Source organism: Pseudochaenichthys georgianus, chromosome 18 (genome assembly GCF_902827115.2).
Source record: "Pseudochaenichthys georgianus chromosome 18, fPseGeo1.2, whole genome shotgun sequence".
NCBI classification, from domain to species: domain Eukaryota; kingdom Metazoa; phylum Chordata; class Actinopteri; order Perciformes; family Channichthyidae; genus Pseudochaenichthys; species Pseudochaenichthys georgianus.
In genome coordinates this window covers 220,895-244,156 of record NC_047520.1, presented here as the reverse complement: position 1 = coordinate 244,156, position 23,262 = coordinate 220,895, and the positions used below count along the sequence as shown (strand labels likewise).

Sequence of the window (23,262 nt, the reverse complement as noted above, 5' to 3'; positions counted from 1 at the left end):
TAACAGTTGATTGAAAACAGACAGAGATATATCTTCATGACATTTCAATAAATGAGACTTTAAGGAAACTCCCAGACTCTTCAGGTTCTGATCATCAATATATTCATTCTCTGTTGTCTGGAAACAGAAACTTAAGGCAGACGTCTCATGTGGTGAAAGGCAAATACTCAGTTTTACATCCTGCTGATCTCTAATATTTGCCTAACATTTTAATATTCCACTCTCTTTTCCACATGAAGAACCGAGCGCTCTGTCCCGCAGGAACACGGACTAGAAACCAGCTTCACTTTATCATTGAACACAGATTTGCTCAGTCAGCTGCTGTTGTTGTTGTTGTTGTTGTTGTTGTTCAGGCTCAGCAGGAACCGGTCAGACGTGTTTACATGACCAATTAAACCTCCACTGTGTCCTTGAAAGCCGCGCCTGGCATAACTTGATAGGCCGGTTCCTTTTGGCTTCACTTCGTGAGACGGAAAGCAGAACTAAAGCACTTCTCATAAAACACGGGGTTGAGGTATTTGTACAAGCCAAGGCACGTTTATTTATATAGCAGCTTTCAACACAAGGCAATTCAAGGTGCTTTACAAAAATGAAAGACATTCAGAACATGGCATTTAAAATCAGTCACTACAAAGAAAAGATAATAAAAGAAACATTAATAAAGAAATACATGAATAAAAGTTACAGTGATGTGAATAGTTCACTCAGAAGTTCACTATTACTGTGTACTTCATTTATCTGACAGCATTATTTAATGATACTATTTTATATATATATATACACACACATTTATTCATTTATAAACATATAAACACACACTTATATGTACTCACACATGTATTTATTCAGTTATACACATACAGCATTATTTAATGATACTGTTATATATATATATATATATATATATATATATATATACAGGCCCGGTTCCAGAACAAAAGGACTCAGGGTGCATCTGAGATTAGAGAGGGTGCAGTGGTAAAGTGCTATTTTTATAAGTGGGGAGTGGACCTAACACCCTCTATGGGGGTCCTCACCTCCTCTGGGGGGTCCGGGGGCATGCTCCCCCGGGAAGATTTGTTTAGAATATTGAAGTTAAAAGCATCAATCTGGTCACTTTGAGAGCAGCATGAAGAGATCTATGGATCTATGTGCTCGGTCCCAGTCCCTCATCACGTAGCCTTTAAGAGCACGGCGCCAGTTGTTGCAGCCAGTTGTGGTGAAGGCATCTGACGTACTTGAACCGAAATGTCTGCATAGCAGAAGATGGCGTCTTTTTTACAGGAATATTCAGCCAATCTGTTTTGAGACCATGAGCTGCAAAATGAGCGCCTCACCCCACTGTACAGGCGAGTTGGTACTTTTTTAAATACACCTGTCAGGCTCTGTTCTCTCAGAGGTCCTCTGGCACTTGCGGGCCGCCGAGGGGTGGCCCGCAAAGCCGGCGAGTCGGGCAGGAGGACGGTAGGGTCCACGACAGTAACGTAATGTCCCCATGATCTGAACTGTTATTACCTGCAGTAGATGCAGTGCATGCTGGGATAAGGGCTGGTTGTTTGAACCATGTTCTGATCCATCACTGACTGCTGTGTCAGCGCCTTGCAGAGGATGAACGCGCAGCGGCACAGGTCACGCGCACCGACAGAATAACGTTACTTACCGTTTAAATTGATCAAATAAATGCAGCAGACAATGCTATTCAACCACAATTACCATTTATTTTATTTCAACTATATTCTTCTTCTTCTTCTTCTTTTCTTCTTCTTCTTTCTTCTTCTTCTTCTTCTTCTTCTTCTTCTTCTTCTCTTCTTCTTCTATTATTATTATTATCACTACTATTGTTAGTAATAGTGGGCAAAATGTAATGTTTTTCACTTTTAATTGTTTTCACTTTTAATTTTTTTTTTTTTACTTTTCTTTTTTCAACTGAGGGTGCAATGCACCCTTATGCACCCCCGTAGAACCGGGCCTGTATATATATATAGTGTATATATGTGAGTGTGTGTATAAATGAATGAATACATCTGTGTGTATAAATGAATAAATACATGTGTGAGTACATATAAGTGTGTGTATGTTTATAAATGAATAAATGTGTGTATATATATATATATATATATATATAATAGTATCATTACATAATGCTGTCAGATAAATGAAGTACACAGTAATAGTCAAGGTTATATTCAATATTTCTGCACTTACACTAGCTGATAAGATATTTAAAAACGTCTTTTGTTTGTCCTGAAAACGACATTTGAGAATACACACAGGCTATTTATAGATGATAAAACACCAGTAATACAATCTCAGGACTCTTCGATGGCTTTGATCACAGGATCGTTTACTTTCAGTCAACAAATCCTTTGGAAAGACAAAAAACAACTATTCAATATCCTGCTCATCCTGCTTTACCGCGACCGCTATAACTGCCGAAGAAGAAGTCTATGACGCTATCGCGTAGAGCTACGTTCTTGCGTAATGCGGAAGTGGGCGTGGTTAAATCTAAACTGGGTTGGAATAACGATAGACGCCGCCCCGACACATGGGGTCACGCCGGCCAATCACAAAGCTTTGATGCGTTCAAGTGCATTATTCTGGCACAGGAAGATTATGTTATTAACGATAAAACAGAATATTGTTCTATTTTTAGACACATCTCGCGATCGACTGCTTGGGCACCCCTGGTCTAGAAGCAAGAACCGCATACGTCTCGCTTACGTCGGAGGCGGGGGCGGGATCAACATCCTGAACAACAACAACAAGCCCACGTTTTGTCCAGTTTGTACACAACGATGGAAAACCCCAAACGGTTTTATGACGCAGCACCACTCGGGCTCTGGGCGGTGTGAACAACACGGGGCTGAAAATAGAAACCGGTTCCGAACCAGAAGAGCGCAAGAGGAGCTAGAACGGGAACCGCGTTGGTGTGAAAGGGGCTTGATTGATTGATTGACTTTCCCAACAGTGTCCTTGAAAGCACCGCCTGACAGTTCTTAATATAGCCGGATCAGTTTGGATTCACTGACACAGAAAGCAGAACTAAAGTGCTTCTGATAAAACACGGGGTTGAGTGTTCACTGTAAAGATGGAATAATCACGAGACACGACTAAAGTAAATATCCTGAATCCTCTCGCCCTTTAACAACACACTCTGCGCCATGGAGTTGCACTCAGATCCGTTTCCAGAGAGATACATAAACAAATAAACAACAGGACAACAAATACTAGAATAATATCTACAGTGTGATTAAACCACGATGAAGGATTTCCAGTGTCTGTGTGATTTATTTAGGAACATTTCATGGATTTTCTTATAAACGCTCACAGAGCTGCTCGATGACCCTGAACGTCTCGTTTACAGCAAACAGTCTGCGGGGTTTACCCACAACACGAGATCAGGGTGGAAACACACGACGCACGCAATCATCGGTGCTTTTATCAGGGCTCGCCAATTAACGATGTCCCGATGTCCCGGGGACCATAACAATTCCTACTGGGACACGAATCTATTTTGTCTGGGACTCATTTCGGGACTGTGAAAAAAAATTAAAAGTAAACTTCAAAATGGGTGTTATTTGCGAAGTCCATTGGGCTGTCAAATCATAGAATGCTTCTACGTCATCCACTTGCTGCTGACTGCTGCTAGACTCGCGCCAATGCAACGCTCACGACAGTTATAAAACAGAAGAAAGAAATGCTGAGGTGGTTGAATAAACAGCCCCCTTTGCAAGCCCCAATTCTGCCGACTCCCGAAACGAAACATCCCAAGTCCTGGTCATGATGCATCGTCTTCCACTGTGGTCAATTAGTTGTCTTAAGTGCCAATGTTAGCTAGCACTAGCGTTAGTTAGCGCTAGCTAACGCTAGTGCTAACTAACGCTAGTGCTAACTAACGCTAGTGCTAACTAACGCTAGCAACTGAAGTGTGCCTTACAATGCATACAAACGTCCTAAAATGCGTATGTTCTTTTGAAGTTTGTGAAAATGATGTGAAATACAGTTGATCAGAATAAGAGGTGTAGCCTATCATCTTTGTGTTTTCTTTGTCAGCCAGTCAGTGAGCAGGCTAGAATCTTTAGCTGCAAAAACGTAAGGCATTTAGCTTTTCATCTTTTTTTAGTGTTTTACTTTTTTTTGGTCAAGAACGTCAGTCAGATTGGCTGACGATTAGAAAGGGTGTCGCAAGGTAATTGTAGTTTGTCAATCAACTCTGGTATGAGAATAATGTGTCATGTTAAGAGAGTAATGTTCCAGTTGTTTTTGTGCCTGGGGGGGGGGGGGGGGGGGTGAGAGCAAGATGATTGACATTCATGAATGAAGAGAGAAGATCAATTTATATTCCTACAGTACTACTGACTTGTGAGGATAACTTGTAATTAGAACTGAAAACAGATACATTTATTAAACTGTTATGGAACTTCTTCTGTTTTTTTATTATCATTCATACCACTTTTATTGCCAGATAGAGGGTTCCGATCATAAAACAGAGACCATACAGCCATACCGTATTGAATTGAAAAATACAAATCAGAATTCTTCAATGTTGACATGTCTTAAAACAACTCTCTTCCCTTCTACTCTCGGAGAGGCAACAGATCAGACTAATATTCATATGTTTAAAAGAATAAGTATTTTAAACTTACATGGTGGACCAGAGTCTATGGTGTGATGATTAACTGACAAATTATATGTATTCTGCATAATTGGGGGGGCGACGATACAAATTTAAATTTGGGACACTGCTGGTTATATCCGGGACAATACAAAGTAGAATTCGGGATTAATTTCGAGCCCTGGCTTTTATTCATGTCTTCATGTGTGCTTATGTAAATGTGTCTGTTGATTGTGTATTTATAGGTATACATATTTTACACATTTTTATATACATTTGTATTTTGTATTCCTCTGGATTGTGGGAAACGGTATTTCGATCTCTCCGTACACACAAACTGAAAGATTGACAATAAAGTTGACTTGAATATTTTGTTTTTCATTCCTGCACATATTTTATTCCAATTCTATGTAAATACTGCTATATTTTACTATATTTTGTAATATATGTTTAAATGTTACTACAATTTCTTCAAATAGTTTCTATCTGTGTTTTTCATTTGTGTTTTATTTGTATGTACGCACAACAACACCAGGTGAGATGCCTCGTACGTGTCATCCGACCTGGTGATAAACCTGATTCTGAAAGCACGCTCACATCAGCAGTGACACTCAGAGCCATCGGCCCGGCGATGTCGTGCTAGCTTGTCAGGAAAGACAGATAATGCTGAATTCTGCTTACTTTCAGAAAGGAATATTCATAAGAGCCAAACTCTACATCCAATCGAGGAGAAATGAACTCTCCCAATGTCAAACTCTTTGAATATCTAATCTCAGCATGTTCGTTGTTATCATGACTGAGTTCAGTGTCCTCTCTTCGGACACACTGATAGGGATTGACCTTTGACTTCGCTGTCAGTAACGTTGTGTAACGGAGAGGTCATCCTGCTCTCACTGATGATCCAGAATACAGGGTATTGATGTGTGCTATCATTTGTACACCGTGTGCAGAGCGTCCTGAAACTAAAGATTAGTCCCAGCGCCATCAGGGCGATAGATTCAGAGACGAAACAACGCCTAGTGAGACCTGGAGGATCTCATGAGGAATGAATACGGTCATTAACATTAAGAGAAGAAGTCGGAGATGTAACTAGAGATGGCAAAAGTACACATCCTGTACTCAGTAGAAGTACAGATACTCGTGTTTAAAATACTCTGGTGTGAAAGTAGAAGTACTGACTAAACTTCTTTCCTCAAGTCAAAGTAAAGAGGCTTTGAAGTGTACTTCAGTAGAAAGTACCCATAGCTAGCAGCTGCTTTAAAGAGTACCTGACCTCCCTTTATATCAATAGACAATAATGTCATTGTTAGCTAATGAATGTTTCCATGGTGACCAACGGCAACATGACAACTTTTCCATTGGTCCCTCTTCTTTAGAGAAGACCAGGAAGTGATGGATACACGGATCGGGTTCCAACCAATAGGCACGCAGTGACTCTAAAGAATAATGACCACGCACCAAACACACATTCAGACTAAAGGAACAAGCTGTTTGGGAAATGATGAGAAGTAGAAAGTACAAGTATTTGGTTCAACATGTAGAGGAAGTAGAAAGTACAGGTATTTGAGTTCAACATGTGAGGAAGTTAGAAAGACAGGTCTTTGAGTTCAACATGTGAGAAGTAGAAAGTACAGGTATTTGAGTTCAACATGAAGAAGTAGAAAGTACAGGTATTGAGAGTTCAACATGGAGAAGTAGAAAGTACAGGTATTTGAGTTCAACATGTGAGAAGTAGAAAGTACAGGTATTTGAGTTCAACATGTGAGAAGTAGAAAGTACAGGTATTGAGTTCAACATGTGAGAAGTAGAAAGTACAGGTATTTGAGTTCAACATGTGAGAAGTAGAAAGTACAGGTATTGAGTTCAACATGTGAGAAGTAGAAAGTACAGGTATTTGAGTTCAACATGTGAGAAGTAGAAAGTACAGGTATTTGAGTTCAACATGTGAGAAGTAGAAAGTACAGGTATTTGAGTTCAACATGTGAGAAGTAGAAAGTACAGGTATTTGAGTTCAACATGTGAGAAGTAGAAAGTACAGGTATTTGAGTTCAACATGTGAGAAGTAGAAAGTACAGGTATTTGAGTTCAACATGTAAGAAGTAGAAAGTACAGGTATTTGAGTTCAACATGTAAGAAGTAGAAAGTACAGGTATTTGAGTTCAACATGTGAGAAGTAGAAAGTACAGGTATTTGAGTTCAACATGTGAGAAGTAGAAAGTACAGGTATTTGAGTTCAACATGTAAGAAGTAGAAAGTACAGGTATTTGAGTTCAACATGTAAGAAGTAGAAAGTACAGGTATTTGAGTTCAACATGTAAGAAGTAGAAAGTACAGGTATTTGGAACATGTAAGAAGTAGAAAGTACAGGTATTTGATGTTCAACATGTAAGAAGTAGAAAGTACAGGTATTTGAGTTCAACATGTAGAAGTAGAAAGTACAGGTATTTGGGTTCAACATGTAGAAGTAGAAAGACAGGTATTTGCGTTCAACATGTGAGAAGTAGAAGTACAGGTATTTGCGTTCAACATGTAAGAAGTAGAAATTACAGGTATTTGAGTTCAACATGTGAGAAGTAGAAAGTACAGGTATTTGAGTTCAACAAGGGAAGAAGTAGAAAGTACAGGTATTTGAGTTCAACATGTAAGAAGTAGAAAGTACAGGTATTTGAGTTCAACATGTAAGAAGTAGAAAGTACAGGTATTTGAGTTCAACATGTGAGAAGTAGAAAGTACAGGTATTTGAGTTCAACATGTAAGACAGTAGAAAGTACAGGTATTTTAGTTCAACATGAGAGAAGTAGAAAGTACAGGTATTGAGTTCAAACATGTGAGAAGTAGAAAGTACAGGTATTTGAGTTCAACATGTGAGAAGTAGAAAGTACAGGTATTTGAGTTCAACATGTGGAAGAGAAAGTACAGGTATTTGAGTTCAACAATGTAAGAAGTAGAAAGTACAGGTATTTGAGTTCAACATGTGAGAAGTAGAAAGTACAGGTATTTGAGTTCAACATGTAAGAAGTAGAAAGTACAGGTATTTGAGTTCAACATGTGAGAAGTAGAAAGTACAGGTATTTGAGTTCAACATGTAAGAAGTAGAAAGTACAGGTATTTGAGTTCAACATGTGAGAAGTAGAAAGTACAGGTATTTGAGTTCAACATGTAAGAAGTAGAAAGTACAGGTATTAGAGTTCAACATGTGAGAAGTAGAAAGTACAGGTATTTGGGTTCAACATGTAAGAAGTAGAAAGTACAGGTACTTGAGTTCAACATGTGAGAAGTAGAAAGTACAGGTATTTGAGTTCAACATGTAAGAAGTAGAAAGTACAGGTATTTGAGTTCAACATGTGAGAAGTAGAAAGTACAGGTATTTGAGTTCAACATGTGAGAAGTAGAAAGTACAGGTATTTGAGTTCAACATGTAAGAAGTAGAAAGTACAGGTATTTGAGTTCAACATGTAAGAAGTAGAAAGTACAGGTATTTGAGTTCAACATGTGAGAAGTAGAAAGTACAGGTATTTGAGTTCAACATGAGAGAAGTAGAAAGTACAGGTATTTGAGTTCAACATGTAGAAGTAGAAAGTACAGGTATTTGAGTTCAACATGTAAGAAGTAGAAAGTACAGGTATTTGAGTTCAACATGTGAGAAGTAGAAAGTACAGGTATTTGAGTTCAACATGTGAGAAGTAGAAAGTACAGGTATTTGTGTTTAACATGAGAGAAGTAGAAAGTACAGGTATTGGAGTTCAACATGAGAGAAGTCAAAGTAAACAGCTGTCAGAAAAAAAGTAGTGGAGTAAAGTACTGATACCAAAAAATGTACTTAAAGGTGGGGTCGGTAATTTAGGAGAAACCAGCTCGAGTGCGCCAGAATTTGAAAATACACAATTGGAACAAATCTGCCACTTCCTCACAGAGCCCCTCCTCCAACACACGAACGCTCACATGACCAAGGAGGGCAGAGATCAGTCTGTGCCCCGATGGAAGGCTGACAGGCAGGTAGGCCATCAGTTACTTTAGCCGGCTCAGATGATTGGTTGTGCTTTCTACAGCACCACGGCTTCAAAGCACTTCAGATATTCATTGCTAGCCTTAAAAGGTCATGAAACCCAACATGACTCTCAACAGGAAATGACTGATGCCGGTGAACTCCCGGGGTTTCTGTCACGTGAGAGACGTTGTGTTTCCATATAACCGCCAGTCACTGAGTCACTTGAGAACTGCAGTCATTTGTTCCATTTGATTAACATTTACATTATGTATAAAAGCACCGAGAGGAATCTCTTCCTCTTTTTACGGTCCTTTCGTTCCGGGGGAAAGCAGAGGATCCCAAATAACGTCTGAAACGAGTTCAAAGAAAGATTTTATTTTGTATTAAAAAACTATTCTTCTGAATAAATGGTAAAACTATGAACGTTAAAGAGATGTTTCAATGTTATATCAACTAAAGTTGTGTTCATTTGTATTTCTTTTGAATATCGTTGATATTGTTTTTTCTTAAAATGTGTGTTGTATTGTTTGTTCTGTAAAAGTCAGCAGATGAATAAAAAATACAATATTTCTAATATCTTTAACGTTGTACTTAAGAGTATCTTTTGTATTTGTATTTGTACTGAAACGGTTTTGATGGCTGAGAAGAAGTTAAATACTCGTGCCTCTTCTTCTGGATCGACGATGTCAGAGTTCGGCTGAAGGGGTGAAGTCGTGAGACGTCCTGAGAGCCAGAGAGCAGCTCCAGCTGCTCTCTGGCTCTCCTCTCTCCTCTCTCCTCTCTCCTCTCCCTCTCCTTCTCGCTCACAGCTTCAGCTCAGCGGCAGAGAGGAAACTGGAGAAACCAGGAAGCCTCGATGTATCCAGAAACAGGGAGGGGGGGAAGAACTCAGCCCTTCAGTGAAAGTATAAATACTACAGGCTGAAAGAACTCCATCAAGAGAAAGTCCTGCAGTAGAAATGTTACTCAAGTGGAACATGTTATCAGTAAATACTTAAGTATCTTAATGCAGTATTATAGAATATTAATATTCAGTGTTCATGTATATCTGATGCACAGCACTGCGTCATCAGCAGAGCGCAGGTTTTACACGTAGAAGAGTTTAAATCAATGTAGTGAGGTACAAAGTGAGCAGGAGGAGCCTTCACATGCAGCAGAAGCATTACGTAGCTGAGGAAACACTCACGTTAAGCTAAGTGAAAATAGGACTCACGCTGACCTTTGACCTTTGTTGGCTGTCTGAGTAATAATGTAGAACTCATAAAATAGAAACGGACCTCATTCAGACATCACTAGTCGAGCTGAGCGTTGAGTTTAGAGATAGAAACAGAAAGATAAATACTTTCAGCTTCACCTCCACTGCAGACCTACACGAGGGGGGGGGGGGGGGGAGATAAGGTGTAAGATAGAGAGAAGGTAAAATGGAGCTTTTTAAGTGAAACAGGAGCTCAAACAGCAACAGGTGAAAACAGACACGGATTCACTGTCGGATACAATCAAAAATAAGATCAAAGATGCAAGTACACATAAAAACAAGAAATACTCCATAACATGTCTTTAAAGTAAATGTACAGAATATAAGGTGTTTAAAGTTCTAATCTAGAGATATGAAAATAAGAACAAAGAATATATAAAATAGAACTAAAGTAAAGACAACAACAGAACACAGTTCAGAGCAAGTGTTGAGTTTTAAGAACATTCACTTCCTGTTCTCAAGGTAAGTCCAATTTATTATCATCTGACAGTTATTGTATTCATTATCTGTGAATGCTCTGATTCAACTTCCATCAGTTATCATTGAATCTAATTCTTAGTCTAGTTTTAACCCTTTAGTTTCAGGTCAAACAGGTGCTGGGTTTCATTTCATTATGTCATGTAAATCTACTAGGTAGAAAATACATAAACATTTTAAAGTATTATTCAAGACAATCCTTTACAGATTTATGTATGACGTATATTTTCAAATTGTGTTTAGTAGAGCAGAGATATACTGGAGATATGATCTGCAGACACATCAACCTGAAGCAGACTGTGTTTTCTGCAGCTATATGCAAGCTAAGTTTGCTTTGGATATAAAGCTAAATGTAATGTAATGTAATGTAATATACGTAGAAACAAAGCACACGTGAAATATATCAGCAACACGACAGATGCACACTTTGAGAGCTCTTCACACCGACTTTAAGATTTGAATCACCTGCTGATATCTAAAGAACCTCTCCATGAATCACCGTATCGGATATTTGTGAACTCGATCGCTTCCCGGCTCTGACACACCAACACCAGACCAGACGCCATGTTGTTAGCGCTGAGTCTGAACGAGAGGCTTCACCGTCGATCCTACGTGTTCGGCAGCAAAGTCTGACTGCAAAGTATGTCCTTCTGATTGGCTGGCTAACTGTAGCCAATCTAGAGCAAAGGAAATAATAAACTGCTTTTCTGACCTCCAGCTGTATCCTCGCTCTCTTTAACGCGTAGACCTCCATGTTGCCATTAGAAACAGAACTTCTTACTGGTCCTAACTTTTCATAAAGGAAGATATTCATTATCTCTCAGAATAAAAACTATATATTTCAATAAAAGATTCAAATATCTTAAGTGCATTTCTTGTCTCATTTTCCAAATTTGTCATCATAAGCCCCACCTCCAATCCGTAAACCCCGCCTTCCTACAACAAGCTCCGCCTCCCATTTGTAAACCTCACATCCTTAAAGATTAGATTCAGCTTTTCCAGCATTTTCTAACTCTTAGCACCTATGCGATGGCTGTTCAATTGAATGTAAGTCAATGGTAAGAAGTATTTTCTGGACTCATGACGTTACGGAAGGTGTAGTACCACCGTTTGGCCACTACAAACTTAGATGTTTATTAAGCTTCTGCAGTGAGGTTCGTGGCTTGCTGAGGCTCCGCCTCTTCAGGTTTACAAATATATATTTTGACCTAAATCAAAATATAATATTATTTTCAAAAGCTTTTTTTGTCTGATGCTTCGATTACTTTTAAACAGACAGTTCACAGAAGGATACCCAACACATGTAATTTTATGATTTCAATATTGAATTGTTCTCTCTTAGTAAGATCCCATTTTCAATACAATGGTGGTCTTACCTTGACTTGAAGATGAAGTCCATTTGCCTATTCTTATACTGGCCTGTTCCGTCTGTCAAATTGTAAAACTCATAGTGGCCCCCGAGCCTAAAAGTTTGCCCACGCTCTAAAGTCTAACCCTCCACGGGAAACCACGTGTAGTAACAGTACTTTTACTTTGATCAAATGTATTCAAAGAAGTACTATTACTTTATTAAAACAACTTAAATAAAATGTCTTTGAAGTACAATTATTAAAGATTACTGTACTTCAGTAAAAGGTCTGAACAGTTCATTTACCTTAATATGAAATAACGGAACATAATCTTTAATTGAGGCTAGTATGTTAGCACTCTTTCTGTCCACAAGTAGAAACTGAACCACCTTTGGTGTAACCCTCAATCCAACTGGGCGTTTGTGTGTCAGAGGGTTATCTAGCCCCTCTACCGCGTCAAGGTCGTGATTCAAGGAGAGGAGGTCATTTAGTTTGGAAGCAGGGGATGGAGAACAGTCAGGTGTAAAGAGGTCTGTCAAATGTCCGGTGCTCTCTTTGTGAGCTAATGTCTTCCCCTTAGCTCTTTTAGATTTTACAAGCATCCCAGCAGCAGCAGCAGCAGCAGCAGCGAGACGAACCCCGGCCCAGCTCGCAGTGCAGCTTGTCCGCTTTGTGCCTGTCCATCCCCGGGACCTGAGGACAGAGAGAGAGCAGTGAGGAAACGACTGGACCCCCCTCATGCTGGAGAACAGCTGATCATGAAGGAGATGAAGAACACAATCTGCTTCCTCTCCAGTCTCATGTCAGACATTACCTGCCGATCACAGAAACACAAACTAACCTTCGACGATCAGCTGGACGGAGTTCACCAACGTTCCCAGTTCTCCCACGTTCCTCTTCCAGCGGTTCATGGAAGGTATCACCTGACACTGGTACGTTCCCGTGTCTTCTTCGGTGACTTCCTTCAGGAGAACAGAAGAGTCTCCGTTCTTCATCTCTGGATCCTTCAGCTCAACACGACCTCGATAGCGTGGATCCTGGTAGTTTTCATTGACCCTGTTATGTCTGAAGAAGAAGACGTAGTCATCCTCCAGGTCGGTTCTGGTCCACACCAACAGTGTGACGGCAGCATCTGTGGAGCTGTTACACTGAAGAGTGATCTTGTCTCCAGACTTTGCCTTCAGCAAATCTAGAAAAAAGCAGAAATCAGAAAGTTGGCATTTCTTTAACTGTGACCAGCTCATCTTACACATTCAACTGTATGTTTCACACAGCACTGCTGCTCTTCCACTTTGCATTCTGCTACCTTACACAATGCTTTCAAACATATTTCTATAGTTGCTCTTGCTTTGAGTACAAACAAATATTTTTGATTCCATTTAAACAAAATTGTACAATCTTTGTATTGCTCATTCGTTTATTTTAACTTCTGATGTATATAAATATATTTGTATTCTATTGTATTCTATTAGTCCCCTATTCTACTTATTCTCATCAATATCTCCCAGGTCTCAGATATATCCAGAGCCTGTCTCTGATTGGCTGAAACACCAAACAGATCATTGCAGCATTACCCATAATCCCCTCTGTTTCAGCCCTGTTTCCAAAGTGCTGATTCTCTGGCTGAAGTGGAATAGTCCATTTCTCTTAGGACCCTTCCTCACGGAGTGAAATGACCCGGAGGTCCCTCAGTGGCAGCCGTGATAAGAGACGTTCCAATTCTCTAGATGAAAGGAAAGGAGGTTTCAAACTTCCTTTACAGCCTCCTTTAGCTTAGGAACCACTGGACCTCCCTCACCGAAAGGAGAGGAGAAAGTGCTGCCCCACAATGCATTGCAGCCGCAGCATTTGCCGTCACTCAACAGTCGGCCGTTCACGGAAACAACTGATTATGACGGAGAAATGATATCATGAAAGTTACGGTGCTTATTAAGCATTTTAAAACGTAGGTGGTAAGTTACAAAGTGCTTTGTTCTGAACGTTCATCAGTATTATAATAAAGAGAGAAATATGAACGTTAGTTTTTACTGAAATTATCAAATAAAGACAACATTTCAGTCTTCACTGAGCTGTGTGGGGTTTGTTCAGCTTCTAAAAGATGTCTGAATGGTGATATACACAGAGATAGATGTTAAGGACTAACGTTTATAATAAATACATCTGTATTGATTTATCTTTCCATCAATCATACGTATTGGGATCATTTGTGTTAATGTGGACCGGAGGGAGAGGGTGACGAGCAGAAGTTTCACTTTCCTTTTTTATTTCAATTCAGCTTTGGTCCTGAAGAATGGAAGCCCATTTCCGCCACTTGAAAAAAATAAAATCCCCATGAAAAGTCATAATTATGAGATAGAAAGTCATAATTATGAGATAGAAAGTCATAATTATGAGATAGAAAGTCATAATAATGAGATAGAAAGTCATAATTATGAGATAGAAAGTCATAATAATGAGATAGAAAGTCATAATAATGAGATAGAAAGTCATAATTATGAGATAGAAAGTCATAATAATGAGATAGAAAGTCATAATTATGAGATAGAAAGTCATAATAATGAGATAGAAAGTCATAATTATGAGATAGAAAGTCATAATAATGAGATAGAAAGTCATAATTATGAGATAGAAAGTCATAATAATGAGAAGTGCGCATGCGCTGCAGTGGCGCTGTCTTCAAAGGTCCCTTCATCAGCTTGCTGCTCTCCACCATGCAAACAGCATCTAGTCCTAAATAAGGTAACTATTACAGGAGACTTTTGTAAATGTTAGATGTTACATATAGCCTATATTGCAGCTACACTACAACAATGCAGTTCATAGCTCATGACCCGTTATGAATATAATATATATGCCTATAGTTGTGTGGTAGCGTTCACGGGTTAGAGTTAGAGCAACTCACAGCAGCAGTATGCCTACACTATTGTCATTAGTGGCGTGAACGCTACCACAAAACTATAGGCATATATATTATATTCATAACGGGTCATGAGCTATGAACTGCATTGTTGTAGTTTAGCTGCAATATAGGCTATATGTAACATCTAACATTTACAAAAGTCTCCTGTAATAGTTACCTTATTTAGGACTAGATGCCGTTTGCATGGTGGAGAGCAGCAAGGTGATGAAGGGACCTTTGAAGACAGCGCCACTGCAGCGCATGCGCACTTCTCATTATTATGACTTTTTATCTCATTATTATGACTTTTCATGGGGATTTTATTTTTTTCAAGTGGCGGAAATGGGCTTCCATTCTGAAGAATATGTTTCTCTGTTGTCCGCGTTCATAAAGCAAAGCAGCAGCATCAGAGCACGGTGCGGAGTCTCTGGATGAGTTCACAGCAGTCCCTCAGCAGTCTCTTCTCCTAAGTCCTTTTGAATTCTCCTATCCACTATCCCTTAACCCCGTGACCTTTCACTCAGAGGTCAAGGAATAGGAGATAGGGGTAGACGATAGGAGCTGATTTTTAAACTATCCGACCGCAACCCGAGCTGTCCGACTGCAGGCGAGCTTTTTGAGACCTCCCCCGGCTGCGATTGGCTATTCTCGTCTTTCGGGGCGAGCCGCAGCTCCTCTCAAACAAGCCTAGTTTGTTGTTGTTCAGTTTTAGCCAATCAACACGGTCCATCTCAATTTACATGAGCAGTGTTTAGGAGGGGCTGAGAGAGTGAGCTAACAGGAAATAAGAACAGTTTGCGCCGAAACACTCCCCAACCAGAAAGTGTTCACATGGAAATATCGGTATTAAGAAAATAATATTCCACATAATAAAGATTTAAGAGAATGATCAAACTGCAAAGTATCTGCTTTTGCTCAGGCGGAGGGATATTGCTCCACCAAGAAAAGTATTGCGTCAGATGTTATTGCGTGGCAACGAAACCCGTTTTATTTTAAGATATTATTATTACTAAAGGCTTTATTTTCATATACACAATGAAAAGGTAAAGCCTGAGGCTCCTCCAACAATGTGAAGTAACTCGTAAAAATAATTAAAATGCAGGAATAAGGAAACAAAAAACATGTAAAGTCAAATGAGATAAGACAATGCTAACTTATAAAATGTATAAGGTGTTCCCTTTAACGTTGTTCTGTGGTTATATCCATCTGAGAGGTAAGTGACTTATAACAATATAAAATGTAATCAACATTTAATGTACTTATATTTTGTATTTATATAGGCTACATATTATTAGTATTTATAAATACTGTATATCTTCACCAAAAAAACGCTTTTAGCAATCTGATCAGCATCAATATCCATAACAAAATGCACTACATCATTACCTCGCATGCACCCAACCACACATGCACGCGCACGCGCACACATACACGCGCGCACACACACACACACACACACACACACACACACACACACACACACACACACACACACACACACACACACACACACACACACACACACACACACACACACACACACACACACACACACACCGCCCCCCTCACCTCCTGCAGCCTGAGAACCAACGATCAACAGGAACAGCCCCACACATTGCGCAGCCATGCAAGCAGCTGGAGAAGAACAGGACGTGATCTGAACGGAGTGTAATCCAGTTTGAACTGGTCTGTGTTAGTGGAAAGTTTTTCATACACAGAGGAAGGGGGAGGAGGAAGAGGAGGGGGGAGAAGGAGGGGAGGATCCATGATCACATGATTTCCAAGAAACAGTTTGCTTTATCAGAATGACACGTTCAGATACAGGGGGGGGCGAGGGGGAGTGTCCACAAACAACATTAGTGACACAGAGAAGAAGCAAGGCCGGATTAACCATATGGGCAACCTGGGCAAGTGCCCAGGGGCCCTTGAGCAAAGAGGGCCCTCAGTGACAAGATGAAAAAAAAAAAAAAATGATTATTTTAATTTAAAAAAAAATGTGGGCACAACCTCACTCATCATACATTGTTTTAAATGATACTCACTCTTCGCCATAAATAACACAGCTTTTCTGTAGGGTCAAATTAATATATTTTCTAAACCATCTCTGTACTGTAGGTCTCACTCAAGCCCCCAGGAAGTGCGCCGGACTCTGATGAGAATATTGATTGTGGCCAAACAGCAGTACTACACCTCCGTTAGGTTGCTGGGCCCGGAAACATTTTTTCCCATTGAATTACATTGGGAAAGAGTGGTCTGTAAATCGTTGGATACTTTTTTTTAAACTACCCAGTATGAATGTTTGTATAGCCCTTATTAAAAACATTCGGTCCTCAAGTTGTAAAATGTGCTAATAACATTATTCTGAGAGTTATTTTCCTCAGCATTATGAATGAGCATCTAACCCACGGGACCGCGCTGCCCGGCACGTTCGTAATTAATAAAACTCCTTGTGTACTTGTACAGCCAGCCAGTCATATTTTGGCATTAAGTGGGGCGCTGCTCTGAGGTTTTGAGTGATATTACCTAGGTATTCCTGAGCCATACACTGTCTTGGGATCTTATCCATTGTATCTTTGTCTTGTGATTTTTTACTAAAAGGGCAAAAGGCTAGACCTACTTTGGTTGAACTATGTGGCTGCGTCCCTGCTTTTGACAAATGGGTGTGTGATTTGACATGCCAGATTGACTGCAAATTCTAAATATTGGTCATGTTGGTATGATTGGGTAGGCGTGGTGTTACTTGTTGGTACATGGGTTTTGGGGGGGGGGGCATGAGCGCTCAGTGCCCAGGGGTCCCTGGAGGTACTAATCCGGCTTTGAGAAGAAGGGACGCTTTAACCCGGGGGCTTTTATCCAGACCTTGAAAACAAATCAAACGTACAGCAACGTTTAAAGGGGACCTGCTGCTTTGGTATTTCATTCAGCGTCTCTCCGTAAAACACATCGGTTATATAAAGAGAGATGTGAGGAACAGCAGAGGACATAAGTCTTTATCTGGTTGATGTAAGGACGTCATATCGGTGCCCTGCCTGAAAGACAAGAATAACACAATGTGTGGCTGGCTGCATTTCCTGTTTCCTTAAAGGGGACCTATCATGCTATATTTGAACAATATATTGTAGGGCCATACCTATATAAAGTAAATATAGTTTTTCTTTCAAAATACCAAAAAGATCCTGCATTTTAGCCACGCCTCATTTGGCTCCATTTGCTCTTTCCAGCGCTGTTTTTGCAGGGGGCTGATTCTGTGAGCTGCAGCTGACCACGCCCCCCTGCAACTGACCACGCCCCCTGCAACTGACCACGCCCCCTGCAGGAGAGGGGAGCGTGCTTTGAGATCAGCTGCTAGGCTGCAGCGGGGAGAAGAGGGGGAGAAAAAGAGATCTCCGTCCTCCGTGTTTTATTCTTACAGAAGTAAGAAGAGAAGTAACGGGGCAGAAACCCTCCTTTTTACGCAGCGGTCCAGACATAGACATCAAACGGCGACACATGTTCAGTGAGCAGTTCCTCTGGCATCAGGGCAGGACATCTAGATACTCTCCAAGGTTTGACATCATGAATCGTGCTACTTTTAAAGCAAGCAGCGATGTTTTCAAATCTGTAATCAAAAAGCTCCTCAAAAACACTGTGGAAGCAGTTCCTGCTAGGGTGACCAGATCCCAACAAACCAAATGTGGGACAAGGAGTATGGTTGTGTGGGACAATGTGGGACACCCTCTCAACAGCACCCCCCAACCCCCGGAAGAAAAAAAACGTAACAAATATATAACAACAGAGCAGAAAGTGAAGTCAAAATGCAGTTTTTTAACAAAGAAAAGTAAACTAAGGCAGCAGGCATTATTCACTTCAAGTGTTTAGAAATGCATCTTCTTAATTCAACTAGTCAGTATTACCTGTACAAGTAGGCACAACATAAATTAATAGATAGAATAAGACCAACACTGGCCAGGAGGGAACAGAAACATAATAATACATCAAATAAAATAGCTTTCAGTTTTGTCACAGCAACAGCAGGTGGGCCCCCACACACAGCAACAGAAGGTGCCCCCCCCCCCCCTCACAGCAACAGAAGGTGGGCCCCCACACACAGCAACAGAAGGTGGCCCCCCCCCCTCACAGCAACAGAAGGTGGGCCCCCCCCCCTCACAGCAACAGCAGGTGGGCCCCCACACACAGCAACAGAAGGTGCCCCCCCCCCCCCTCACAGCAACAGAAGGTGGGCCCCCACACACAGCAACAGAAGGTGGGCCCCCCCCCCTCACAGCAACAGAAGGTGGGCCCGCACACACAGCAACAGAAGGTGCCCCCCCCCCCCTCACAGCAACAGAAGGTGGGCCCGCACACACAGCAACAGAAGGTGGGCCCCCACACACAGCAACAGCAGGTGGGCCCCCACACACAGCAACAGAAGGTGGGCCCCCACACACAGCAACAGAAGGTGGGCCCCCACACACAGCAACAGAAGGTGGGCCCCCACACACAGCAACAGAAGGTGGGCCCCCACACACAGCAACAGAAGGTGGGCCCCCCCCCCTCACAGCAACAGAAGGTGGGCCCGCACACACAGCAACAGAAGGTGCCCCCCCCCCCCTCACAGCAACAGAAGGTGGGCCCGCACACACAGCAACAGAAGGTGGGCCCCCACACACAGCAACAGCAGGTGGGCCCCCACACACAGCAACAGAAGGTGGGCCCCCACACACAGCAACAGAAGGTGGGCCCCCACACACAGCAACAGAAGGTGGGCCCCCACACACAGCAACAGAAGGTGGGCCCCCACACACAGCAACAGAAGGTGGGCCCCCACACACAGCAACAGAAGGTGGGCCCCCACACACAGCAACAGAAGGTGGGCCTTCTGTCACCTAGAACCACTGGTGTCTTTGACTCAAACAACTCTCCACAGAGGCAGGCACATCTGTTCTTATGGACGCTGCTTGTGTACGACCACATGCCATTTTCTTTACTATCTCAGAGTCTGGAAAAAAGGTCGGCGCTAGCTTGTTCCCAGTCATGTGACCGGTATGATGGAGTGTTGCACCGTGTGGTAAACACTGGTTCTTTCTGCTGCTGTCACCTCGTCTGAGTGGCCATCATGTTTGGTTTGCGTAGGAATGTCTCCATAGAGTGGGATGTCTCTTTTTGAGCGACACGTTTCTTGTGAGAATCGCATTCTCTGTGTCTTTTGACGTCGTATTCACCGCCATGGGAAATTTAAAAATGACTCTTGCAAAGATTGCAAAACTCTCTGAGAGTCGCCCTGCACTGGCTGCACCCACGGGTAAGTGTCTTCCCAGTCTTTGTTGTATGTGCATCTTCTTAGCTGTAGTTTCAGTTTCCTCCATTTTCCATAACCTGCTGCGTCGCCTGCGTTCGTTGTTGTTGTTTGGCGGGGTGGGGGGGGGGGGTGTGAGTGAGTTACTCTCATTGGTTAACACTTGACCAGCACCCGCCGTGTGTTACAGTTTGATTGACAGCAAACACAGCCCCCTGATGATAGCCTTCCCTGCTTTCTCAACAGCCATTGGATGAATCTGATTTTAAAGAAAAGCGTTTTAGCCAATCAAAATGAAATATGCGGGACATCGTCTCAATTTGCGGGACGCACCAAAAGTCGGGAAAATGCTGTGCAGTCCCGCGCAAAGCGGGACATCTGGTCACCCTAGTTCCTGCCGTTGCTACGTTAGTTCAAACGGTAACAACGGATTACTTTTCTTAGCGGATGCATGTCAATTTGAATCAATACAACTAATCATGTCGTTACTTTGTTGAGAATGTCGCCGTGTAATAAGCGGGATAATGTGCACCTCGCATAATGTGCTTGGCGTCGGCTCCTGATCAGCTGTCGGTGTTCTTTTCCCCGTAATGACCCGTCGCTGCACATTATCCCGTACATGTGATTATATAGAGTCATTATTCATTTGTTTTAAAGCAGGAGCAAACGCTCGCCTCGGGGAGGGAGAAAGAGAGCCACAGCGGAGAATAAACAGAAGGGCAACCATGGCAACCGTGCAAGGGAAGTCTTCTTCGCTGCTTTTGTGGCAGACTACAGCGCCACTTACAGGCCTGGCATATGAACTACAGCGTCTCCATCGCTTTGGAGCAGCAATGGCCGGCCGTGGCCCAACCTCTCATTCCCCTGATAGGTGGAGAGTTGACCACTAAGCGGAGCACCACTTTACTGACGTCAGTAAAGTGTTCAAATCTGGATCAGTCTGGATCAGACCCGTTCAGCCCCTTTTTTAGAGATTTGGGTACGGAGGAAAAGAGAGAGGGTTGTGTTTTGACACTTGGTGAGTTCCCTGGAACACCGGGGACACATGTTCATGTATACAAGACGTAAAAAAGTGCATTTTGCATGATAGGTCCCCTTTAAATAACACACCAACATGAGAAGCATATCAGAATGATGATGAATGATGATGATCAATAGCTTTTGCCTGAAATCTTACTCTTAGGTGCCCCCTGGTGGTGGTGGTTCTGCAGCACACTCACAAACATCAGCACATACCACATTATACATGTCTATAAAGATACAGGGATGATGCAAGCGCTTTGAGCACCAGGAAAAGCGTTATATAAATAACATGTATTATTATTTGTTAGAGCCATTTCATTGACTTATTATTGTCTGATAGTTTAGGCTTGATAATAATATAAATTAGATTAAACTCACCGTCTAAAGGTAATTTTGTGAGTCATACTATGGTTTTAAACAGGGCTGCCAAGTTTCAGTAAAAAGTAGGAGTGAGACTTTTGGGGTTGATGCGTTCGACGGCGATTTTTTTTTGGCCTTTTTTAACGTCGACTTAGAGGAATATCTCAATTTAAATGAACATTAAGACTGCTGTGATGTCTTCACCCCCATGCCAGCTGCTCTCCCTGCACTGTCGGCCTTCTCATGCTTATATAGTGTTAATAATTGACCAGCACAAGTAGAAATGAAAACAATTGTAACAAGAAAAAGTTTAACAAATAAAATACATTTATTTATAAAATGTCAATATAATGAACCAATAGCAGCCTTTTAAGAACCAATAGCAGCCTTTTCCTTTAGTGCATTGTTTCTTTAAGTGTAACAACATTAGAACCTGAATAATATATATATAATATATATTATAAAAAAATAAAGTGCATGTCTTTGTTTATGTTTTTTTCTTTGACATGACATGTCTCATGTTGTAGGTGCTTGTGGCCTGATGTTGATGCCTTGATCACAGAGGGAGGGGGCTCCCATTTGAAACACTGTGGCTCAAGGTTTGCCATCTTCACAGTCATGATGGATGACAGAGTTCATCAAGAGCCAAACTGTTTCGGGTTTGTTCAGTCCCACCACAGAGAACACTCGTTCAGCATCAGCATTTGAATGCGGAAGTACCAACACCAACTTGGCAATACGAGAGAGCCTCCCAAATCTGCTCATCCCGGTCACCTTTGAAAAATGTAGGAAGCCTAATTACTCTCAAGTATTTTTGTATAGAATTAAGTTGATTACGTCAATGGGTATTTCAAAGGGTGCAGAATAATACTTACCTTATTCTTCATTGATGCCATGTTCCCCCAAAAGTTCTCTATGTGGAACGTGGCTGGGTCTTCGGGCATGGCAATGTGCATGGACTGGTAGTCCAGAACCTGCTCACCCAGTTTGTCTCGCTCCTCAGGTCCGTTGTATGGGAGAAGTTCAGGAAACCTAAAAAGAACACAATGTGCACTGATCTGGTAAAGTAATGTAGCTGAAACGGGTTGCTTTTCAGATGTGGTCATTAAACTTTACAACCTATTAAGAAAATGTGCCAATAGTCTTTAACCTGCTCTACTTATTAAGCATATTGAGATAACTCGTGTTGTGATTTGGCACTATAGATAAATGTACTTGACTTGATACCCCAACTCACCTGTGGACAAAGTACAAGGCGTCTTCCACGCTGCCCTCTGCTGGACATCCAGAGACATGGCATGTTTTATGAGGGGCTCTCTCATGGGGAGTTTCTTCATGGCAGACTCCACAGCCCTCACCAGAAACGCCACTGCTGCCTGCTGGAACCTCTGCACTTGCTGCGGTGCAATGTCTCCTGCATCAAGGAGCCTGTTGAGTGTACCTCGAGTCGTGAAGCCGATCACCAGCTTTTCTCCTACGAGAGACACAATAAATCAACAACGTCACCTCATTAAGGTGCTGTGTGCGATTCTGGAGAAAGATTGATGCAACATGTTCTCATTCCCAACACCAACATGTCAGTATGAGACCGGTGTTGAGTCACTTTAGCAATCATCAACACCCACAAGAGCTAACTTGAAAGCACCCTTTAAGTATCTTCATCACATCAGTGACACAAGGTACAGGCACTCATTCGGGCTAAAAGGAGAACATAGGAAAGTCCTGTGGACTTGTTTCCTGTGGTCGTGTGAGATGAGATGATGAAACTCATAACTTGTCTGCACAAGCAGCCCTCTAACAAACACCACCAGCACGCTGTGAGTGGATAGTGCACGTGCATCTGCTGATGTGAGTGGATAGTGCACGTGCATCTGCTGATGTGAGTGGATAGTGCACGTGCATCTGCTGATGTGAGTGGATAGTGCACGTGCATCTGCTGATGTGGAACCTGGAGGATTACCTGGCACTCGGTTCGATGGGTCCTTATAGAGGATGTCATGCGGCTCCCGGTGCTGCAGTGC

General features: G+C 41.8%; 1 protein-coding gene across 1 annotated transcript; it reads right to left on the bottom strand.

Moving 5' to 3' along the window:
- Positions 1–10,963: 10,963 nt before the first annotated feature.
- LOC117463630 (coxsackievirus and adenovirus receptor homolog) lies at positions 10,964–16,275 on the bottom strand. The gene is made up of 3 exons (XM_034105970.2): positions 16,153–16,275; positions 12,526–12,873; positions 10,964–12,377 (listed from the first exon to the last, which is right to left on the bottom strand). Exons 1-3 carry the CDS (start codon positions 16,208–16,210, stop codon positions 12,277–12,279), a joined length of 507 nt encoding a protein of 168 aa, XP_033961861.1. The 5' UTR covers positions 16,211–16,275; the 3' UTR covers positions 10,964–12,276.
- Between the last annotated feature and the right edge of the window lie 6,987 nt (positions 16,276–23,262).